The following is a 23,840-nucleotide window of genomic DNA, read 5'->3' as shown; positions in this document are numbered from 1 at the left end:
CTTGGTCTCATTGGAAACAAGGCTTATTAGCTCACACTATTTTTAGTTTGCATTGCTATTTTACTCTGCTTAAATTAATGGAAACAGCTTTTAAAAACACGCTCACTCTAATGACGGCATCAGCAGTGACGTTCACGTGAAGAAAGCAGAGACATGCAGCTCTGACGCGTTTTTCTGCGGCGCGTCTGGCGCACACGGATATAAATCCCAGCGCGCACCAAGCGCACAGAAGTGCAGAGGAGACGCCAGAGGACAGCGCGCAAAACTCGTTCTAACTCTCTGGGAAATGTAAGTGAGATTTGATTTACTCAAAAAAACTTGATGTGAAGTTATTGAAAAGACTTAATTTCTCTTCTCTCCATAGTACTTCTCATGCTTGTTTGTGGACTACAGCTGCAAAAAAAGTCATTTTTATCGGAAGTCTGTCACTAATGTCTAGCCTACGTTTTAATGCATTTTTCATATTAGTGAAATCAAATGATTAAAGCTGAACAGTGTCAAATCTTGGCTCTGAAAATAGAAACAACTGATTCAAAATTGAAGCATTTCATGCACAATGGAACAGGTGTCCAGTGATGTTACACGGGCTCACAGTTTCCACTTTGCTCTGACAGATGCATCCTAACTTGGTGAGCTGGCTGGGGACTCTGGGGTTCCTTCTGTGGGCGCTGGTCTGCCTGGGCGCCTTGACGGAGGGATACCCGGTGAAACCGGAGAACCCTGGAGATGATGCCCCGGCGGAGGAGCTGGCCAAGTACTACTCAGCCCTGAGACACTACATTAACCTCATCACAAGACAGAGGTGGGCGGACCAATTAAACCTCTCTGCAATTGAATAGAATAGAACAGAATTAGTATTCACTTCGAAAGCCTTCTAGATTACAGGAAAGGTTTAAAATTGTTATTTTTTCCCAAGGTTTTTTTAAGGTTTAATTTGTTTTTAACTGAAAACATTAGGTTTTCCGCTGGGCGTAATACTCTATTCTGTTCTATTTCTCCACGTAATGGATGCAGACGCTATTATCTGAAAATGCATTTATAAGTTCATATTTTATTGCGCTGAGTTGTGCAAAAAAATGATATTACTACTTAATTTTTATTGCAGGAAATGTATGTTCAACGGGGAAATGTAGTAAGTTCCACAGACTTATTATGTATTTTATGCGAAAAATAACAATGTTCCACTTCCTTATCCTCCAACATACTCGTTCCTTCAACATCTGGCAGACTTTGTTAAGGCAGTCATTAAATATTAACTATAAAAGTATCTTTCTTGTTGGAGATCAAACTACAGATTGGAAAACACCATTTATCACTTGTTAAAAAAAAATATGAAGAGAAATGACTGTCACGGCCAGCATTCAGTGTCAAATCACTCCACATGTTTTCAGCTTTCTTCTGAATGTCAGCGGCTTGGATGCCTCTGCAGGCGTTTAGCAGCCCAAATGGACAAGCGCGCCGGGCACGGCTTATCATCTGAGGCACAGAAAACGAAATATGACCACCTGCAATGCAACTCGTGTTTGCGCCTGCTGCGTTTCTCCCGGACTGTGTTCAGATTTGACTGAGCTCATAATGGGACACATGACGCGAGTGCGCACAGAAAAATACCTCATTTATTTCCCTGCGCCCATTTGTGCCAAAGCCCTTTAAATTTACCATCATTATCTGTCTGTCTTGTGTCTTTGTGCGCCTCAGGTATGGAAAGAGGTCCAGTCCCGAGATTCTGGACACACTGGTCTCAGAGCTGCTGTTGAAGGAAAGCACAGACACGCTTCCACAGTCAAGGTGTGTCTCTGTTTGTAGAAGTTTAAGAGAACAGATTTTTTCTGTAGCTACCCCACCTGATCTATGCACCTCTCCTTTCCAGATACGACCCATCATTGTGGTGATGCTGTCATCAGTGTTGGCTCTCTGTCACTGCCGTCCCTCGATATCTGACCTCTGTCTCTTCATGCCCTCCTACGCCGAATCACCGCCCAGCCTCTGCCCCCCTTTTAAATCTATGAGCCTCCACGCAACCCACCCTTCCTCCTGATCCATCGGCTACAGTCAACACTGCTTATAGGCCTAGTATTTGCCATAACACTGTAAATAGTGTACTCAGAGTCATCATCTGTGAAACATTGAGTGGAGGAGGGGCTTGTTGATTGTATTTGTGCTATTAAAGATTTAATGTTTGAACAAATGCATTTCTTAGAATCTGTTTGAGGGGGCCACACATGCATGGAAAGCTTTCACCGTGTGAAGATTTTTTTTAACCGGTCTCTTGTGCTGTTAATTTGAAGTCTTCCCACGTTACAACAACACGTTTGGACTTGTAGTGCCACGCCCTTTGTCTCAGCTGAAACCCACGAGTGGAGCAGCTGATTGAGGTCTGTGAGACAACAAAATACAGACAGGCATGAATGGCTTATGGGTTTAAAAACAACAACAACAACAACACACACAGAGTCCAATTTGAAAATGTCAATTGACAAGCCGATGGCGCCCTCTTGTGGCCGCAGAGATAAGTACAGGTACTTTAGGTCTGCTCGGAAAACTAAATGAAGGGAGAAATTGAATTTCTAGGAACATTACTGCAACTGTATGATTGTTTCACTACCTGAAATACAATCAGAGAACAAATCGAGCAGTAAGAGGCACTGCAGACACACTGTCTGAAAAGGGAAATAAGATACTCCGAAGGACGAATATCCGGTTGTTTAGACGAGGGCTTGGTGAGTTCATCATGTTATCATGAGTTTTAAACAAGTTTCCATGCAGCTATTAGGCGAGCAGTATGCTAACACCTGCTAGCTGTCACAGAATTTAAGACTTGTGTGCTAACATTAACAGCCTCGTCACTTTCAGCCTGAGAAAAGATTTACACTCAGCAGAAACTTGGATAAACACCCATTTAAAAACTACAACTTCATAAGGTGTTGTTAAATTCAACAGTTTATCCTACGATTTTAGTTCTGTATACGGCAACAGTTCAGTTAGGCTAAGTGACTTAGCATGGCAGTTGTGCTAACCGTTAAACATGCTATTATCGGTTTAACGTGTAACTGTGTTAATAAGCCACAATAATTGGATATGGGCTACAGTCAATGCTCAAGAGGGAATTTGAATGACTAGGTGTGTGTACTTCTTATCTCTTTGGTATGTTTGTATATGGAGTGTAGCCGAACTGTATACATGTTTGTTGTCAAAACGATAATCTTATCTAGGTTACATTTTAAAATAGACCCAACGCTTTATGAATGCAAACTCGTAGACTATAAAATTAGTCTACAGCCTTTAAACTGGGTCTGTATTTTTCTGTAAAACTTAGTTTTATAGTCCATCTTCGTCTTGAATAATGCCACAATTTATTTATATGAATGGATGGTTGTGATAAGATGAAAATACTACAGTCTACAATCAGTTTACTTATGGAGGGCTGACTCTCGGCTTCTATTGGTAAACGCCGCCTGACGTCAGCGAGGAGGCGTGGCGTGTTGGTTTGATTGGCGTCGTGTTCTCTGGTAGTCTGCTGCGGGACCAGGACAGACAGCTGAGGGGGGTCTGAATGTCCAACCGGGACGGTCGGTGGACTACCGCGAACTGACACGCAGCGATTCACAGGTAAGTCACGGCTCATGGTCGCATTTGAAAACGTGGACATTATGGTTTCATTCACTAACTGCCATTCAAACGGGAGACAAAGACACTTAGCCGTGTTTGAGGCGCAGCAGCAGAGTTTGACAGAGGGAGAGAATCGCCCCCCAATATGACAGATCAGGCTTTATTCAGACACGTATTACTTTATAGTAGATACTCATCCTCTCCCTTTTCCTGCATGTCACGCGTAAGGATACGGCGGGTGGGTGGGTTGTAGTCGTAAGTAGTGTGCGCACGCCACAATGGCTCGGATGGGTAACAAAAAATGGCCGCACGTGTGGTGAGATCGGTGTGAATGTTTTACGATTGTCTGGTCAGCCAAACACTTCGCGAGCGTTTGGCACGGATTGGGCGCACGGTTCGAGCGCGCGGAGCCGGCGCACGGATGTGGCCGTGCGTCAGAACCGTGCCACGGATTCATGAGCAGGATGATGAGGGGAAAGAGCTCTCTAGGTTATGGTGCTGACAGGATGAGGATGTCCCGAAAATGATAGACTGCAACATCTACCAGCAGCTTGAGAAAAGAAGGGCGCCACACTATACAATATATAATAATAGTAATAAAAGGATCGTGTTTAATTTGTTGGCTGGAAAAACTTTAAGAGCAAACCTTTTAAGAAGCCTTGTTTTGTGCTAAATGAACACGGATGAGGTGACCGGTTGCTTGGCACTGGCTGCCCGACCCGAGGCGCAACCAGACACTGGTATTGATTTTTTTTTTTTTTCCTCCACTGACATGAATGAGTGCACCATCTAACAATGACGGACTAAGACGATGCCAGAACCACTTTAAGCACGCACTTAATCGAAACATAAAACCACCTACATCAGACTACAGCTCCCAGTGAATCTTGGGACTTCCTTGCTCAGAGGAGCATGGGGTCACTTGGCAAGGTTTATAATCAGTTTAGCCTCGGGCACGTGATGGGGGAAGCCCATGGACATACGCAACATCCTTGGGGATCCTTCCTGGGAGGGGCAATACAGACCTCCAGACCACTCAGAGGGGTAGCATGGATCTTGTTGCATCTAAACTAGAGTTTATGGGTCTTTCTCTCTTCCTTTGAATCGTATAACAAGCCCTAATCAAATTTGTTGGCTCTATTAGAATGAACAAAAGGAGGAAGGGACGGAGACAGAGTCAGTCTAGTGCATTATAAATCTGCAGTCTGTGGGCAGGGATATTCAGTAAGACTTTTGAGTCAGGATCCAGGATGACCTTTATTGTTCTGCTGAAGCAAGTGGAATAGACTTCTCGGCCCTCACACGCGTATTCCTTCCTGGCAGCAGCGAGGAACACAAGTTTCAAGTTGCCCTCAATGTTGTAACATATGGGAGTTGTCAGGGAGCCATTCAGCAACCAAATCCAACACTCTGAAGCTTCTAATTAATACGCAGCTATGGGAACGATGGTACAGAAGAAGAGGAGGAAGGGTGGACAACGAGAAAGACAGGGAAATGACTCAAACCTCCCAGCTATGAACAACATGTGCATCAGAGGACTGTTATCGGCACATTGAATCCACCCTGCCCTGCACTGGGCTGTATTTCCAAACTGTTAACACACAACTGACCTCATAACAGTTATTGTGAACCAATGGTTAAGAAAAAAAAACACACAATTACCAACTTCATGACAGAGAGGAGCAGAACTTTGTGTTGGATGCTTTCAGGCAAGTGGCGGCAAACATATGTGGCAGATTTTGCCGCAGATCAAAGTGTCAGTCTTTTTTTTTACTGGAGCAGCTTCAGCGAGTAGGATAGAACAGGATTCAGCAGTGGTTCTGCAAATATGCTAAATTTGATTGCAATTCCTGGCAATATTCTATCATATAAATTGGACAAGACGGTCTAATTTATTTCTCTCGTCACATCACTTTTTTTTTTTTTTACTATCCAACATCACACAACATTAGTTTTCTCATCTTTAAACTTTGCAGTCATGGTAAGTGGAGTTGCATCATTTCTCCCTACCCTTCCCCCTCCCCTCTCTTTTCCTTAATACTAATGACCACTAACAGGAGGCAGGGAAGGGAGAGATACTGAGGAGTAGCAGGCACGGCCATGTGGCGGGTTAGATTATGTCATGAGGTGCTCATTATTAAGATCGCTGCACGCTGAAGGGTTTTGACGAGCTGTGGTAATTATATCATCCCGAGCAGTGATGCAAAGCACATACATCCCACCAGCTGGAACATCACCAACAAGGAAAATTAGGTCATTTTTTTGGTGACGAATTGCGAGTGTACTGAAGCAGAAACTGACTGTGTTAAAAAGTCGTAATGTAGATTTCAGTGACAGGTGCAGAGTAGAGGTAAGCATGAATCAGCAGGACGTTAGTTAGGGCTGCAGTGTCATCGTTTGTGGTGGAAACTGAGCTCCTTTAATGAACTTTCTTTCAACGTCAACAGCTGCAATGATAGAGTGATAGCTGATAAATAAAATGCCGATATTGATCTGCTAAGAAGGCCGTCTTAGGGGTGGCAGTGTAATCCTCTTATTGAGCGGCTGTGTTAACGCATGGAGTGACCTACATAGAGTTTGTCTGGAGGCAGAGGGTGATGGGTGAGAGGCATGACAGGATGGGGCTCGTTTACAGAAGGGGAGCGGTTGTATGCATAGCCAGTCACTACACACACGCATGTTGGTCCTCAAGTACGCACCACATCCCTGAAAATCTTGCACCCCTCTGGCACCAGATTGGAGTTGTACAGCGGCAGCACATCAGCTCACCGCTCAAGGAAGTTTACCCATGGCAACCTCTGGAATCAGCCAGCCAACTGACATCTGGACCAAGCACACAGGCCTCTTTTGTGATTCTCAAGTCATTGAGAGGAACTGAAAGTGACAGCTGCTCTCAGAGCCACAAAGCCTGGAGCACAGGGACGGAGATGATATATGGACTTTAAGAGAATGGTTCTTCCAGCATGGATGAGTCAGGCTCTGTATTTGTCTTTCATAACCTCAAGGTGTGCAGCTTTGTACTTTGTACTCCGGCACTTTAAACATACCTTCATTGCGACGCCAAGACTTCTTGCTAGTGAGACCAGAACTTAAAGATTTAAAAGCACAAAGCCCTCAAACATTTGTCTGTGCCTTTAAAAGCGTGCATATGCACACATTTACATGAGTGGGACAGCAGTGATGTTTTGTACAAAAACAAACCCTCTGATCTCCCCCATAATCCCTCTTCCACGAACTGTCCATCATCTGAGTGCCTGGCAACCAGGGGCACTCAGAGGGCTTTCGTTGGCTCGTCCTTTCATGCGAACCAGCCAATGGCAGACGGCATTGCAAATGACCATTTTCTGTAATATTTTTCCCATCTCCGTTCCTCTGAGAGCAGCAAAGAGGGCCAGGGAGTAGGAGTGTTAAGACATCAGAAGTGTTCACAGGGCAGAAAAATCAACCTGGCCTCTGAGGAACTGAATTCATGATATAACCCAGTTCATAGAGATTACTTGGCTTTTATATGGAAATAAATTCATGCACAAAAGTCTTTGCATTTAATCTATAAAGCACATTCTAAAACATTTCATGGACATTCTGATACAAAGGCTCCTTGCTGTAGTTATCCCAAGAGGAACTACAGTTAGTTTCTAGAGTACAAAGGTGTTCAACAACCAGTCCTACCAGTCTTTCCTCTCTCAAAACATGTCCCTTTCCTCCTCTCTTTCTTCCAAGACTTGAAAGGCTTTTCTCACAACTCAGGCTAATCTTTAAGGATTTTTCTCTTTTGCTCTTCTTCTTCAAGACTGCTAGTGTGCCTTTTATCTATTCTGTATTTGTTTGAGTCTGTTTCCGAAGGAATTCTGCCTCTTTCTGCGTATTTTTATTCGTTCCTCTCAAGCCAGATTATGACCATTCCTGTATTTTTCTGCTCAGATTTCCTCCTCCCTCCTCATTTGGACCTTTTATTGGTCCATCCTGACTCCTGCTCCGTGGTGCGGATGATTTAGCGAGGATTTGCCTCCATTAACATTCTTCTCAGGGATATCTTTCACTTCCAATGAGCGTTGCAAACCTGATTGTAATCTGTGTTGTGTAATGAATCAACCCCTTACCGTCTCTCTTCCTTTCCCTTAATCTTGGGGTTAGAGTAGGTCTAGCACAAGGGACAAAAGACAGTACAGCAAAAAGTGATAATAGTAAACCACTAATGAGGCGACTTCCTCTGTGTTGTCATCACCTTAGTGATGTTTTGTCATTGGAAACTGTTCCGACTATGCATAAGGGCACATGTTGACTAGAGACGAGATCAAGGTCAAGTGATGTGAGGGAGTATATTCATAATTATCTTGAATTTAGACCATTTTTCAGATGCTTTGATCAGGATAAACCAGTGACTTTGATTGGGCAATCTTTCAAATGGCACCACACCATCCTTCCACTGCTTGAGGCAAGAGAAATAGAGAGAAAGTGAAATAGGTTGAATGAAACAAATTGTGTTAGAGTGATAATCTGTTGTTTTGTGGGTGAATGTTGGCTTCAGTAATGAGTTTTTGGGGGGTTCTTTGTTTTTGTTTTGTTTTGTTGGCTTGCCTTTTCTGATGGTTCATTACACAGTGTCTGTTCAGGGTGGCATGAATGAGTATAGCACTGCTAGACTTTGCAGTTTTATTTATTTATTCATTTTTAAACATTGCACAGTGAGAGCGGGGATGTGGCATAGCAGAGGATGTGTTTCTGTCTGCTTTCATAGTCACATAAGTAAAGACATTTCTTTTTAAACAGCAGCTAATTCATCACTCTATTTCCCTAAAGCTTATTCTGACTACTTTAACCTGACTGTTCTTTCTTGACCTTTCTTGAAAGTGCTGTCCATAACAATCAAATATCCATTTTTTTTTAGCAAGGATCTGTCAGTTTGGCTTTGCATGATAACATTGTTATATTCTAAATATGTTTTGTTGGACCAACAATGACAGGATGGCCATGTTTCTATAACCTAGATCAACAGACATGTATACTGACACAGAAAAATCAATGAGGAGTTAAAGTCTGCCTCAGATACTGGCAAACGTCTGCATGATACACATTGTGTAGCATGTGTGTGAGTTTGCAAGTGAAAATGAGTCTCCCGGGAGTGAATGCGTGCTGCTTTGTCATTACTTTCGGAGAATAGGCTTTTACTACGGTGGTGGCGCAGTGCCAGCTGATGATGCAGGCATCTTTGAATAGCTGAGGACAATCAATCGTCCGGGATGGCTCTGTGCATCGTTCAGAAAGAAGCGCTGCCTCGGTCTGCAGACGAGACTCCTATCTCGCAGGAGACAGGCACGACATAGATAGATGGAACAGATAATCCACGGTGTGAAAGGAATTCATTGAGTGTGTGTGAGGGATGAGCATGAGTACGGATGCTCAACTAAATGTACGTGAGGGATGATGAAAACTGGTGTTCAGGAATGCAAGCAGAGCTGAATATTCATGTCTCACAAGGATGAGCCTTCACAAACTTTCTCTTCGTCTTTCTGCAGGTCTTCTCAGTTGACTGATGAGCAGCCGGTAGGACTAGGGTTGGGCTTTACCAATTGGCAAAGGTAAACACAGCTTCATCAGTACTAACACACTGGATGGGAGAGTAGCCAGGCTTTGAAGCAAGTACTTCACTGGAGTCTAGTGGTCAGAAATCCCCCACTTTTAGAGAAGCTGTGTGTGTGTTTCAACGTCCATGTGGATTTCAGCTTTGACAGCACTTTCTCTGCACACTATAAGTATTGAAATTGAAGTTTCAGTTAGTTAAATGGTAAATGGCCTTTTCTACCTATTGCTACTCAAAGCGCTTTACAGTCACAGACGCATCTACCCATTCACTCACACAAGCACTCACACATTCACGCACTGTGAGCAACTGGGGGTTCAGTGTCTTGCTCAAGGAAGCTTCGGCATGTGGCACATTCCGGGGATCGAACCGCTAACCCTCTGGTTTGTGGACAACAGCCTTCCAGTTAAGGCGGCTGTGGCTCACTCTAGTTATCAGCTATCATTATTTTTCTGTCAGAACTGGTTAAGTCATTAATATTTATCAGTCTGAAGGCTTCATATGCTGATAAATATTCAAGTCTGATCACAAGTTATGACTTTGTGGTTTACTTTGTGGTATTTACAGACACAAATGAGCTCATCTTTGAATTACAAATCAAAGTTTCTAATAAAACATGGCACCGTTTTACTTTGCTCATTATAACCTTGGAGTTTGGTGATCAGTTTTTTTCATAAAGTCTCTGTGTTGACTCCCCACAATGCTTCCTTATGGCCAATTGCTGTGTTGTCTTCTCATACAGCTGTTCTGCCTCGATCAAACTCTGTGTGAAATCATTTCTCGTCTCCTTACTTTCTAATGAGGAACAATTAGGTCGACACTTTAGAGGAAAGACTCGTGATCGACCAAATGTGAACTGCCTGTAGTTCAGTGGGAGAAATGTACTGGAACGCTGGATTGATGGCCAGAGGAAAACATCGGAGTCAGTAGTAGCGATTGTCAGCGCGTTGTTGAAGGTCATTTGAGACTTTGACAAACCAGGCGATGTATCATACTTTAGCCATGTACAGGCAACAGATACGGTGAAATAGGGAGCGAAGGAGAGATTCTGTAATCCTGTGATATCCTGGCCGGATTAAAATCCTGTGATGGGGGAGGGGTTTACCGGTAGTGTTGAGGATGGACTGGACAGTGAGGCGGAGTGGATTAAAGGCTACAGATCTGCTCTGTGCACAGCTGTGTCGCTGTGGGAAGGGCTTGATGGATGCTGAAGGGGAGGAGCCTGTCTTACAGTAGCCTCGCTTTTGCTTGTCTGGTCTTGGTCTTGTTATTGCAACGGGATTTGAATCACAGAGTAAATGACAGTAACTCTGATAAAACGCTCATGTTTACAACGAGTTAGACAGTGTGTGTGTTTAGCCGTAGAGCTACTTGCGCAGCTCTACAAACAGGTTTTCCCCGTCTTTTTGTAGTGAAATGTTTGAACAACTGGTGTAGATATTTTTTATAAAATTTGGCACTCAATATCTATGATCTGCAGCGGATGAATCTTAAAGACTCTGACGATATCATGGCTTTTAGTTTATTAAATAAAAGCTGAATTGGGTAACATTAGGGTATTGGCATTGTCATCGTGAGCATGTTCATATTTAACTCCAGGCAACGTTGCTCTTAAGTGCTGCCTCACAGATCTGCTCGCAGTGCTACAGGCATGTCTTGTTGCCTTTAATTTGCAAGAGTGCCTTGTTGTGGCATATTCATGCATTTATTCTTGGTGTAATAATGCTTAATTTTTATCTTCCATTTAAAATGAGTGATTACGGGAAGAATATTCATGAAGACAAGTTTTCTATTAAGAAAAAGCCGTGCAGCCAGTAGCTCGCCCTAAAGTATTTAAGCTCAGGGTTGGAGCGGCTTAAACAGCAGCCCCAAAAATGTGCATAATTGTGTCAGCATTCTCGGGTCTACTGACTCAGGAAGAAGTAATAAAGTACGGGCACATTAATTTGAGGTGGAAGAGAGAGTGCGGAGAGAGGAGGGAAAAAAAAGAGGAAGAGAAAAGGCTCCCATTAGACTGTGGAGGCTTTAAGGAGGTGGACGACCTCTGAGTGAATACGTACGAGCACAATCTGCACACGCTGAGAGTTTCTGCACACTGCAGCAGCGGGTTGCCCAGACCCTGAGCAGAGTGAGCATGAATGAGAGAAAAGAAGGAGGAAAAGAATGGGAATGTAGGGTCAGGCCCCCTTCAGTCACCCTTATGTAAGATTACTTACATAATGGCTCAGTCAACTGGCGTGTATGTGTGTGTGTGTCTCTGTCTAGACAAGAGGAGTTACTTGACTTTGGGTGGGGTCAGGGATACGAGAGGAGGGGTACTCAAGAGAGCCCAGCAGGAGAGGATTGTGGGATTATGTGTGTGTGTGTGTGTATTATTGACGAGGAGTGGGGGGGTTGGGAGGTAGTATGGGAAGGTATTAAAATCAGAGTGGAGGGAGGGGACAAGCACCGAACCCATGTCCACATCTGTGTTTACGATCCAGCTTTTTACCTCTCTCTGCCTCGCTCCACTCCTGTATTTCCTGTATTATTTTTCTTAAATTTCTCATCTTCCCTCCTCTTCTGTGATCGCGTTTCCCCCCTCGTCTCTTAATATCCTACGAGCTTAATCCCATTCTATTGTCTTTGTGTCTTTTCTCCCGTCCTTTGTCCTCAATCCCCCTGTCTCCCTCTTTCTCTTCTGTACTTTCTCTGTGATTTTTTTAGAGAGGTTAGCAGTGCCAGAAAAAGACAACATTGGAGGACAGAAGACATAGTTGCGAAACTGCTGGTGGTTTACTAGTGGTTAGCCTTAGCATACTTGTGGCAGCAGAGGAGGAAGAAGGAGGGCTTGGCGATGGTCACAGCTATGGACGATTCCTGCCCCAATGGGGTACGTGAGGAGGATGAGGTGACGCCCCCGGGACAGCCTGGCGTGGAGGGGCCCCCGGCTGTGCAGTCCCCCCAGGGAGCAGATACATCTGGAGGTGAGGAAAGAAGGAGGGAGAGACAGGCTGTGATATACAGATGATTGGGGAGATACTGTTTTGATCTTGTTCCAGGTGAAAATTTTTTTTTTTTTTTATGAAATATTAAAATGTATATTTATAAAACAGAGTGATATGGTCGCCAGATTTTATTGTTGAGATGTAAATAATCTGATGATCCTTTAGAGAAACGGTTCTCAATGTTTACTGTAAAACTTCAGCCAGGTCACTATTCATTTTTAGTATTTGATGAACTAAACTGAAAGGAAATCACTATTAATTATATTTTAAAAACATATGTTGATAAATGGATCTTTTTTTAATGAAACTCTCAGTACTTACGTGTTTTTTTGTCAAGCTTGCACTAATAGTACCACCACAAACAAGAGCTTTGAACCAGTTCTCTTATTTTAGCTATTATTTTAACCGTTGTTTTTTTATTTTGTCACTGCTTCAACAGTCATCCATTACTTTTCCTATATTTGCTTTTCTATTTTCACCCATTTACTAGCTATATAACTATTTATATATTATTTTTTAGCTATACTTTCTGCTTCCTTGCTAACTAGACACACAGTTACTTCAGCTTTCAAGTGTTACATCCTTTAGAGGACCCCCCTGTGGTACAAGTGTCTCCGGTTAAGAATCTCTGCTTTACAGGAGCTTTAGCCGTGAGAGCTGTGTGTTTTCCCCGGAGGCAGCTCAGTTCGTAACCCAAACTGCTGAAAAAAATATTTATATTGTGTTATGGATGATGTGTCAGTCGAGGTGCTCCTCTGATCCCCACAAAAAAAAATAACAGTGCCTCATACAGTACAGGTTGCCGTTTTTTTTCTCGTGGGATTTGTCTTGCATTCTTTGAGAAATAGAGGCAGGAATTCTTGAGTAGACAGTTTCTGCATTGGCATTCAGTGCACACACCGATGGTAGGTGTAGAGGCAGTGGTTAGATGGTGAGCAGGAGACAAGCCAGAGCGCCACAGAGGGATGAATTAAAAGCAGGTGAGGAGAGCGATTCACACTACTGTATCTGTGCTAAAATCTGCTAGCATTCACAGCTTCTTCCAGGCTTGCACAGGAAGGTGTTGAATGGTTGTATGGCTGTGCCAGATTTCACAAGATTACAAGATATTGGAGGTTGGAGGTTTTAGTTCATCTCCAGTCTATTACAGGATAGAAAGCTTTGTGATTTCTTGTTGAAAAGAGTCATGTATACACAAGTAGCAGGAGATGGGTTTGGATGAGCAAACATTCCTGTGGTTGAGGACGCAGTGACACAGAGATCCCAGGAAGTGGTCAAAGGTCAACACAGAGAGCACAACACAACATCCAGATATCCAGCAGGATCGAGCTGTGTGTTAATGTGTGATTCATAAGAGATGTGTTCAGGTACTTTCGTAAAGTTAAGTGTTGATGTTGGGTTGATACCTATGGCTCAGAGGTAGTGTCAGAGTATTTCTCTCTTGCGCTGTGTTGCGCCGCCTTTCAGGAAAAACACAACAAGCAGTCTTACTGAACAACTGATGTTAAATGTGTAAAATGTAAAAATCTGAAGAATTTGAAAACACAATTTTCTAAAATGACTATAAGTGGGAGTGAGTGCAGAGACATTAAGGTGGTGGTTCAGTGCTTGTTTATGGTTGTGCGTGTGTGTGGAAGCCTTCACTACAACTGCTCAGATTTTGTGTGTCCTCTACGGGAACTAAATATCCTGTTCATACATAGTATTTGTCTAACATCCAAATGCAGTTTTAGATTGTGTTTCTGTGTTGTCATGCAGCAAATATGTGTAATCCTTTGTGGATGTACCGGCTTAATAGACTGCAGTGCAGTTTTTAACCTCCCTCCTCTATTTGTCCTTCTTTAAGAGTATCATGAATATTTAAGGTTTGTTTTTGCATGGAGCTTGCTGGTTATGCACTCTGTCTGTGCTCTGTGGTTATCAAGCCACAGTGAGGTCTTTGATTCACTGTGAAACACTTTTTTATTTTTTTAGCCAGGCTCTCTTTTTGCTTAAGCATAGAGTCATAGGACTTTTGTATGTATGAAGAGCGAATGGTACACGAGAAAGTAGTGACACCGCCGAGACGTCATTTAACTGATGTGACAGTTTCAGTAAACCAAAAAAATAAGGTGAGATTCTCTCTAAAATACAAAAATACATTCATTTGAATACAAAAAATCTTCTAGCTAAAGAGGAAAAAATACGTAATGTGGCCAAAAAACACATATTTTTTATTTACTTTTTGTAGCGGCAAACAGTTTACTAAGTGCAATGTGTAATTTATCGCTTATTAAAAAAAAAAAAATCCTTAAGTTTTGCAAGGGAAAGCAAATAGTCTGTTAAAAGTACACATATCAGATGGCATACATATAATACCACGGCCAACAGCAGTGTCTTATAATCTGTATTTACAGTGCTGCAATTTGGTCTGTTCCTCTGCTTTTTCTAAAGTGGAGGTTTAGAAGAGTAGTAATAGAAGATGACTTGATGACACAGAAAACGACTCGGGGTTAGAGAGTAATGACGGGTTAGTGGAGCAAAACACACAGAAATCAGACAGTGAATCAACTGTATGTGAGTGCTGACAGGACATACTTATTACCCACATAAGTGTATAATGATACAGGGACACATGCTCACACACACGTTCCCAGGGCTTTAAGTGTCTTAAATGGGCTTACATGGGCTTTGAGACCCTGGCATTAGGGCGTTAGTTGGCTGATACCTACAGTCCACGCATCTCCCTCTGTCTGTTTGCATCAGACACTGCATCAGACCCACTTTATAGATTCTTTATAATAACCAGCAGCATTTGAACCCAGGAGTTTTTATGCCTCATTATAGTCACATTACTTGTAGGTTATTTTGGGAACCAAGGGACAGAGCCCTAGATCTGTAGTTGGGCTCTTTAAAGAACAGAATATACACTGACTTGCCAGTTCATTAGGTACATTAGTGAAAACAAATGCATTCTAATTTAACAGTCCTGCTCTTAATGTCATCTTTCTGAAGATTATGGTGTTCAGCATTAGTTTCAAATAACTAAGAGAGCTGTTCATTCAACTGTGTCTTCATTTTGGAGACTGTGGTTTGTAGTGCTATATTTTGACAACCCCGTTTTAGGCAGAGGGCTAGGCTAAATAATAGAAGCACTGTTGGTTTTAATTCAGTTCAGTTTAACAGCACCACAAACTACATCCTTCACAATGATTATACCACAATTACCACCTTTCTGATGCTGTTTTAACATCTCATTTATTGTTTTTAGTTTTTTTAGCTTTGTTTTACTAATGTACTTGTTTTCCGGTGTGTTGTTTTAAATCGTTGTTTAATCTTTTGTAAAGCACCTTGGTTCACCTGTGGGTCGATGTAGGTGCTATATAAATAAAGTACATTTCCATTTATTTACATTTATGTAAAGTTGGACATTAGAGCCCACAAGAAGCTAAGATTTAGTGCTGTATTGTTATTAGATTAACAGTATCAATTAATATTAGTAATATTAATATTAGAATGCATTAGTTTTAACTAGTATACCTAATGAACTGGCAAGTGAATGCAGACAACTGTGCATACTCTGAACAGAACTGGTTTCTGAACTGTATGTAGAGTGTGCACGGAGAGTGTGCGTGTGTGTGTGAAACAGTTACAGTTTTATAGTACCTGAGTGTGTATGTCTCTCTCAGTGTTGTGTGTGTTTATGCTTTGAATGACTTTCACGCCTGGCTAACATTCCTTATCGCTCTCTTTCTGTCTGTGTCTCTGTGTCCTGTACCATTCCAGCCATGCAGCAGGTGTTGGAGAACCTGGGTGAGCTGCCCACCTCCACGGGCGCCAAAGACATTGACCTGCTCTTCCTGCGCGGCATCATGGAAAGCCCCATTGTACGCTCCCTAGCTAAGGTAGCACACACACATAGCTCAGGGTGAACAGCATTGAGCAGACTAACCACAGCTGGCCTGCTGCGGGGCGCCCCGATCCGCTGCTCCCAACAGTCTTTGCTTGCTCTGGCTGAGTTGCTGAAGTACAGTAAGGCTTTGAATGCATCAGCACACAGAAGAGTTATCTGTAAGAAAATGAAGCAGCTTCACATCGCTGTACCTTTTTTTTTTTTTGCTTTACTTAAAGTGCATCCATTGCGCAATGTAACTCACCTCTTCGCTGCTCTTTTGAAATCGAACGTGCAGTGAGTTCAGTTAGAGGACAGCTGTAACTCCTGCCAAACTATTGCCATTTTCTGCTGCTCAACTGCTCCCTGCAGGGCTGGAACTTGTAGAAATGACAGATGACTAAACATAAACAGATAGCGCTTTGGTTTCTTTTACTGTAACATGAGGCTCTGCTTACAGAGAAAATTCCTCTCATGGCACTACACAACCATTACAGCTCAGCAAAACTCACTTCCAGTCTCTGTCTTTACACATCCAAATAAACACTAACGCAACACAAACCGTCATTTACCTTCTCTAAACATTTGTGAAGATCCTGCCCCTCCCTGAGTTTCTTTGTCTCTCCCAGGCTCATGAACAGATGGATGAAGTGAAGCTGGAGGCGGTGCAGGACAATAACATGGAGCTGGTGTCAGAGATCCTGGGAGACATCAGCCACCTCAAGGTTAAAGATGACAGTGCGGCCGAACTGTCGAGGATCCTCCAGGAGCCACACTTCCAGGTGAGACGGAGGAAACACAATCGGCTACGGCTAAAACAGACATGACAGCAGTTCTGCCGCTGTTGGGCTGAATATTAAGTTGTATGACAGTTTGTCATACATAGAACATTATTATAAACCAAATACTTTATTATTGAATCTCCTTTGAATTTAACAGCAATGACTGATGTTATAAATAAACCTGACTTTTGATGCTCTCATTTAACAATAATCAAACCAAGTGCACTTCCAATCATCAGCCTTAGTCAGAGTAGCACAGATTTGATCTTGTGGATGCCGCTCTCATGCATCAGTAGAACACTGACCTTTATCCCCGGACCTACCAAGAGCTTTACAGATACTAGACCAATAGGAGTTAGGTTTGTGAGCCCAGAGAAGACTCTGCACCAATCAGAGCCCTTTGTGCTGTAAGCTGAAAGATAAGACCCTGTTGACCTACTGAGGGAGAGACGGAGAGGGAGAGAAAGACAGGCTACAGAAATGACATCATCTATCAAGTGTGTGAGTTCACAGAGTTGTTGTTTTCTTCCTCCAATAAATTCTTAGTGTTGATTGTTCTTAAGATGTTTTAAGGAGTACTGAACCAGTAATAATTTAAAAGACAGATTAGGATGAAGTAATGCTCAGCCAACCAAAAGTCCTGTGATTAGATTGAGTTGGTAATCCATATTTAGGGTTTGAGCCATTACGTGATTGTTTCTTTGTTTTGTTTTTTTAGTATTCTGATGAGAAGACACATCTCAAAAGTCTCATTTTTGTTAATAGTTTTTTTTGTGTGTGTTTGTTTATCACTTTATGGAAATGCAAAGGGTTTAGAGGCGACAGCATTGTAAATTAGACCATTACTCTGTTCTCTTCTCTTCTGTCTGCCCTTGAGTTCACTGTTGGCACACATAATTGACCCATTTCAGCATTCTACCGCCTCTCAACGTATTTGGTCTCATACAGCCATCATCCGTTTGTTCTTACTTGAAACATCAGGTCATTGTTTTGTTGACATTATTTTAAATGAGACTATGTAACTTCAGCAAAATAGCATCCGCTCTGATCTGTGACAATTTCACTGCATACTAAAAATAGGAGAGAGCAAGGTGGTTGTTTTATTCATAGATTCATAGACTTTTTAATCTGTGAAAGGAAGAACATGCTTTTACTTTTTCTAAGTTTGCACTGCCTTGCTTCAAGCATGATCATATCTTGTCCTCTTTCTTTGCTCTCAGTCTCTTTTGGAGGCTCATGACATGGTGGCCTCAAAATGCTATGAAGTTCCGCCCCCACCTGAGACGGCCAATGATGCGGCGGTGAACAGTGCCCTGATGCAAGCCGATGCCGTGCGCATGATTGGCATCCGAAAGAAGGCCGGGGAGCCGCTGGTGAGCAGACACGGACACTGACTGAACGTGTTTGCATGAGTGTGTAGATGTCGCTTGAGGGTAGTGGTCAAATACCTGAATGACCAGATGAATGGTTAAAGGTGTGAGTAGATGTCAGAACAGCAGGATGTATACAACTCCCTCTTCTTCCTCTCAGGGTGTGACATTTCGTGTGGAGAAAGATGACCTGGTCATTGCTAGAATCCTTCATGGCGGCATGATTGACAGACAGGGTCTGCTGCATGTGGGCGACATCATTAAGGAAGTGAATGGGAAGGACGTCGGCAACAATCCCACTGAACTGCAGGAGATGCTCAAAGACTGCAGCGGAGGGATCACGCTGAAAATACTCCCGAGCTACAGAGACGCCCCTGCTCCTCCTCAGGTGAGCATATCCCAATGTCCAGTGACATGATATTGTAAACACAAGCAAACTTCTACTCACGTAATGAGTGGCAGATGTTGAGCACCGGCACCAGGCTGGTGATCTGTCCTACGGCCTTCCCACAATCCCTTGCACAGGAATGTGAACCCTGGGAGCCCTATTAATAACACTCCACATGCTATCTAGGTCGCACTTGCTGTTTCTGTCTCATGCATACTCGATACACACACACACACGCTCCCTCACATGTAAAATACAGTCATTTATGACATTCTTAGACAGTTTCCCGCATGCGTGCATCCCACATCTAGTTTGACCTGTTATGGCTCCTGAGTTTAACAAAAAAAAAAAAAAGGGCATCTTGAACAAACAGACATTAACTTGGAAATGCTTATTAGGCCTAAATTTAATGAACAGCAGTAAAAGTAAAACATAATGTGGAATCGCATCCTGCTCTGTGGCTCAGGCCACACTGTGCCGTATATTTTACTGGCTTGTTTTATTGCTTCCTCTGGCTGCTTGTTTAATCTAATACATCGGCCAGAGCACTTACCCTTCCTGGCAAAAGCCCCTGCTATTAGCGCAGCTAGAGGAGCCGTGTCGGGTGGAGTGTGGGACATGGGATGTTATGGGTGCGAAGGAGCCGTTTTCACTGTGACAGTGTGTGAGAAAGCATGCTGTGCGCTTTGTTTTTCTATTTTATTTTTGTGTTAGTCTAACCAGATTCACCTCAGTACTGCCCAAATAGTAATATATATTTAATTGCTGCAAGTACTGTGTGTTTCTTCGTCTCAGGTGCATGTGCGGCCATACTTTGACTATAACCCAGCTAATGACAACCTGATCCCCTGTCGAGAGGCGGGTATGGCCTTCAAGAAAGGCGACATTCTTCAGATTGTCAACCGAGAGGATCCCAATTGGTGGCAGGTGAGTCTTTTTTTTTTTTTTCTTTGTCGGTAAACATAACGTTTTTACTGTTGGTAAGAAATTTCAAAACCTAACTATGGACTGATGTAATCCGTGCCAGGCTTGCCATGTGGTCGGGGGCGCAACAGGACTGATACCCAGTCAGTTCTTGGAGGAGAAAAGGAAAGCTTTTGTCCCCAGAGATTTTGAAGGATCAGGTAAAATGATGTCATACTTTGATACCCGCCTCCCAGTTTCTCTCTAAAGCTTTTAGAAATTATAGATTTACTTAGAGGTCTGGCAGCAAACCAATTCACAGACTCTATTGCTTTTACCACTGAAAACCTATTTATGGGTAAAAGACATAGGTAGCTAATATTTTAAACACTTAGTAAATAATCCGCGTCTGCCCCCTTCTGGTCAAACGCTGTAATAGCACAAACGTACAAGTGAATTAATGTTGTTTTGCTTTGCTTTGCTCTTGCAGGGATTCTTTGTGGCACCATAGCTGGAAAAAAGAAGAAGAAGATGATGTATCTAACAGCCAAGAATGCAGGTCAGACGATTCTCCGCTCTGCTGATTGTTGGCTGATATCTTGTTCATTTTTAACGCTTTAAATTGTGTTTAAATAGAGTTTGACAGACACGAGCTGCAGATCTATGAGGAAGTGGCAAAGGTTCCTCCATTCCAGAGAAAGACACTGGTTCTGATTGGTGCTCAAGGAGTGGGCCGACGCAGCCTGAAGAACCGACTGATGGTCCTCCAACCCACACGCTTTGGCACCACCATACCATGTACGCCATGTCTGGATTTTGTCTGGATTTTTAAATTCTGCAAAAAATGATCATAAATTTAACGGAGTCATGTCTTCCGTCAGACACTTCACGAAGGGCCCGCGATGACGAGCTGGATGGCAACTCCTACCACTTTACCTCAAGGACAGAGATGGAGGTGGATGTGAAGGCCGGACGGTTCCTGGAGCACGGCGAGTACGATGGCAACCTGTATGGTACAAAGATCGATTCCATCCATGAGGTGGTCTCCACAGGACGCACCTGCATATTGGATGTGAACCCACAGGTATGTGACTAAAGGTTATACAAGCGTGTAGAGTGGGGATTTAATAAATAGCATTTACTCCTATTTGGCTGTTTCGTCAAGTATCTTTGGAGGGTAAAGTCTGAGAAGCTGATTTAGGACTAAGGCCTTGTTCACACCTGATATCAACATGCATCTTGAGTCTGATCCACATTTGGTCACATTCTTGCAGGAATGAACGTGAATGTGTCCTGGGCCACAATGAGGGTCAGCCCGCTCAACCAACGTCCTGAGTTTTACCTCAGTTATTTTATTCAGCAGTCTCTGTTTACAGCAGAAACGTTAGTGAACTTGATGATCATTTGGGATCCCACATGATAAACATGTTTATTTGCACATAAAGTGCAGAGCTGAGATCATAGCTACACTTAAAACGCATGTGTCAACAGATTGTAATTCCAGATGTGAATGGACGAGAGCTGTCCATTTGTGACTGGATCACTCGTGCTAATGCCAGGTGTGAACAGGACCTAGGAAAAACTTAACATAAGATCCTTTATACAGGGTTACACATCCACTTCTGTCTCTTTCCAGGCTCTGAAGGTATTGAAAACAGCAGAGTTCATGCCTTACGTGGTGTTCATTGCAGCGCCAGATTTTGATACACTTAAGGCCATGCACAAAGCTGTGGTGGACGCAGGCATCACAACGAAGCAGCTCACGGTAGGTTATCAACACAAACACATACAGCAATGTGCTTACATTGGGAAATGTCACATGAAAATAAGAGTCCTTCTGTGTTCTCCTGATCGAGCAGTGGCAGTATTAAGACATTTAACCTCAGTAAAAGTAGCTTTACTATGCTGTAAACACACATGCTGAGGTATTATCAACAAAATGTAATTATGCACTAAAATGGATAAAACACTTTTATTTAAAGATAGTTAAAGATGGAGCTATGTTATGTGTTTTTGAGTTGAAATATAAACAGCAGAAGAAAGACCAGTTATTTTTTCAGGTTGATGACACATCGTACAATATTGATCTGTAAGTATTAGAATACACCGATCAGCCACAACATTAAAACCAGAGACAGGAGGAGTCAATAACAATGCTCTGCTGGGAAACGTTTGGACCTGGCATTCATGTGGATGTTACTTAGACATGTAGCACCCACCTAGACCAGACCAGGCACACTCATTGATGGCAGCAGCCATTCCCAGCAGGATGCAGCCTGACACAGACACACACACGAAAAGGTTTAGAGACAACTAAAAACAAAAACATGAAAAACAGCACAAGGTGTTGACCTGGCCTCTAAATTCACTAGATCCCAAACTGATCAAGTATCTGTGGGATGCACTGAAACAAGCCTGATCCACAAAGACCCAATATATAGGACCCAAAGGCCCCCCACTAACAGCATTCTGTTGCCAGACACCAAAGGACACCCTCAGAAGGCCCATGTCCATTCTCTGATGAGTCAGAGAAGCCAGAGACCCACACCATAGTAGGAAGGTGGCCATAATGTTATGCCTGATCAGTGTATGCCCGTCTATGTATGTTTCCAGCGCTGACTTGCCCTTTGTGTTTTGACAGGATGTGGACCTGAGGAAGACGGTGGATGAGAGCGCCCGTATCCAGAGAGCTTACAGCCACTACTTTGACCTGACCATCGTCAATGACAACCTGGATAAGGCCTTTGAGACGTTACAAACTGCTGTGGACAAACTGTGCAATGAACCCCAGTGGGTCCCGGTCAACTGGGTGTATTGAGGACCTGAACCAGTGCTTCCACTGTTCTCTCTGCGTGGGTCACACTGAATCACCAGAGTGTGTGTGTGTGTTTCTGACCACCAAGGCCAAAGAGGAGGAGAAGAGGGCAGAAAAATAACATAATTAATTAAATCTTATTGCTTTGTCTCCTCTTGGGCCTGCACGCTGTGCAACTTTTTTTCTACTGAAAACTCAAAGGGAAAGAGTGCTTATTTATTTTATAACTTTTTATGAAAGATCTTTCTATGCCAGTGAGAATGAAACTATAAAATCATTTACTTGGGCCATATTTTTTGCATTATTTATTGTAGCTACATGTCTTACCTTGTATGAGTCTCCCTTGATTTCAGGTATTTGTATCAGTCTTCCTGCACTGACACACAGGATTCATGATCACATCCAAGCTCTGACATGAAGACAAGGAAAGCTGATGGATTATAAGACGTCTGAGCAATCATCGTCCAAGATCTCTATCAGTGTCTCACAACATCACCATGTCTAAACAACCTGTGTAGCTGTGCTTTAATCACCTCCATTCAACTGAATCCTTCAGCTAAAAGAAAAACATGTGTTTTCATGTAGCTGGCCCTAAACTCTTCCATCAGTGTCCTCCGAGGGATCAGCTGGGCAGAAATTAAGCTCCAGTATGTAAAAGAGAAACTAATTCATGACCTACTTTCTCAAAGATCAAACACTGTCTCTGTTGATTTTGTTTTCTTACTTTAGTTTTTAATCATTGTGGTGATTTGTAGCATGTAGTGTTGGTCACAAATGATCCTTTGCTTTGTTTGTTGTTTTTTTTTTTTTTATTGTGTATGACTGTCACCGTATCATTGCCCATTATCTCTAATGTCTACATAAGCCAATTTGTTAGTGCGTTATTTTTGTGAATGTGGCACAGACACATTTTCTCCTTAATAGTCTTTATCTTCAGTGTTGCAGTATGCCAAAGCCCTGATCGTACTCCAAATAAAGTTGGAAAGCTCTTCAAATTAAATTTAAAAATAATATTACTCTGGATTGTAAATGTCTCTCTGTATGTCATTCCCCAAATGAGATAGATGTGTCAAAACGCCACAGAGGTGAGGTGATTTCAATTTTTACCTCATTTCCTTTCAAACAACTTACACTTGATGATTTCGGGAAAAATAAAGACTACAAATCACTTTATGTGGATATTCTTATGTAATATACTGTAGCCTGTGTAACATCTACAACAGATTTGATTTGATATTTTATCAGCATACTAAAACATTCTCCCAAATTAGTTTCATATTAAATAATACGCACATGACTTTAATGAATGCCTCCTAAGATTAATTACTGGCAAACACAGATAGACATATTCAATTTGTTGAATACAGATAAAAGCTGGTTATTATTTGTTGTTAACAACTAAACTATTCAGTTAACAATACTGAGGGAAACAATTAGTTGGTTTATATTTTGTAAAATGTTACTTGATTCCAATATGAATCAAAGGCTAATAAAAGTTATCTGCATTAATGACTAAATAAGGTACAAAAGATAT

At 42.5% G+C, this 23,840-nt stretch overlaps 2 protein-coding genes across 6 annotated transcripts; both read left to right on the top strand.

The window, feature by feature from the left end:
* Positions 1 to 614: 614 nt before the first annotated feature.
* On the top strand, positions 615 to 2,018 carry npy (neuropeptide Y; the record flags this gene model as incomplete). The annotated part of the gene is made up of 3 exons (XM_084563912.1): positions 615 to 802; positions 1,699 to 1,788; positions 1,871 to 2,018. 3 exons carry the CDS (start codon positions 615 to 617, stop codon positions 1,890 to 1,892), a joined length of 300 nt encoding a protein of 99 aa, XP_084420038.1. The 3' UTR covers positions 1,893 to 2,018.
* Positions 2,019 to 3,135: 1,117 nt separating this feature from the next.
* On the top strand, positions 3,136 to 23,521 carry pals2b (protein associated with LIN7 2, MAGUK p55 family member b). 5 transcript variants are annotated; one of them, XM_084563866.1, is made up of 14 exons: positions 3,136 to 3,609; positions 9,126 to 9,188; positions 11,897 to 12,156; positions 15,943 to 16,061; positions 16,678 to 16,830; positions 18,051 to 18,203; positions 18,361 to 18,588; positions 19,384 to 19,515; positions 19,616 to 19,712; positions 19,982 to 20,050; positions 20,128 to 20,289; positions 20,373 to 20,575; positions 21,128 to 21,256; positions 22,133 to 23,521. In XM_084563866.1, the coding sequence occupies exons 3-14, from the start codon at positions 12,027 to 12,029 to the stop codon at positions 22,307 to 22,309; spliced, it is 1,752 nt and encodes a 583-aa protein (XP_084419992.1). In that variant the 5' UTR covers positions 3,136 to 3,609; positions 9,126 to 9,188; positions 11,897 to 12,026; the 3' UTR covers positions 22,310 to 23,521. The 5 variants fall into 5 exon arrangements, with proteins under 5 accessions (XP_084419992.1, XP_084419994.1, XP_084419995.1 ...); XM_084563869.1 differs by having other exon boundaries at positions 3,138 to 3,609; positions 15,943 to 16,043; XM_084563868.1 differs by lacking the exon at positions 9,126 to 9,188.
* Positions 23,522 to 23,840: the final 319 nt, after the last annotated feature.

The sequence above is a fragment of the Chelon labrosus genome (assembly GCF_963514085.1).
Source record: "Chelon labrosus genome assembly, chromosome: 16".
Classification (NCBI taxonomy): Eukaryota; Metazoa; Chordata; class Actinopteri; order Mugiliformes; family Mugilidae; genus Chelon; species Chelon labrosus.
This window is presented reverse-complemented; position numbering and strand designations above follow the sequence as displayed.

Excerpts from the sequence above, each read along its gene's own strand:
- pals2b (XM_084563868.1), top strand. The coding sequence starts at position 12,027 with ATGGTCACAGCTATGGACGATTCCTGCCCCAATGGGGTACGTGAGGAG. Across the intron at positions 19,713-19,981 it reads CAGAGATTTTGAAGGATCAG|GGATTCTTTGTGGCACCATA; the intron begins GTAAAATGATGT and ends TTGCTCTTGCAG. Across the intron at positions 20,051-20,127 it reads TCTAACAGCCAAGAATGCAG|AGTTTGACAGACACGAGCTG; the intron begins GTCAGACGATTC and ends GTGTTTAAATAG.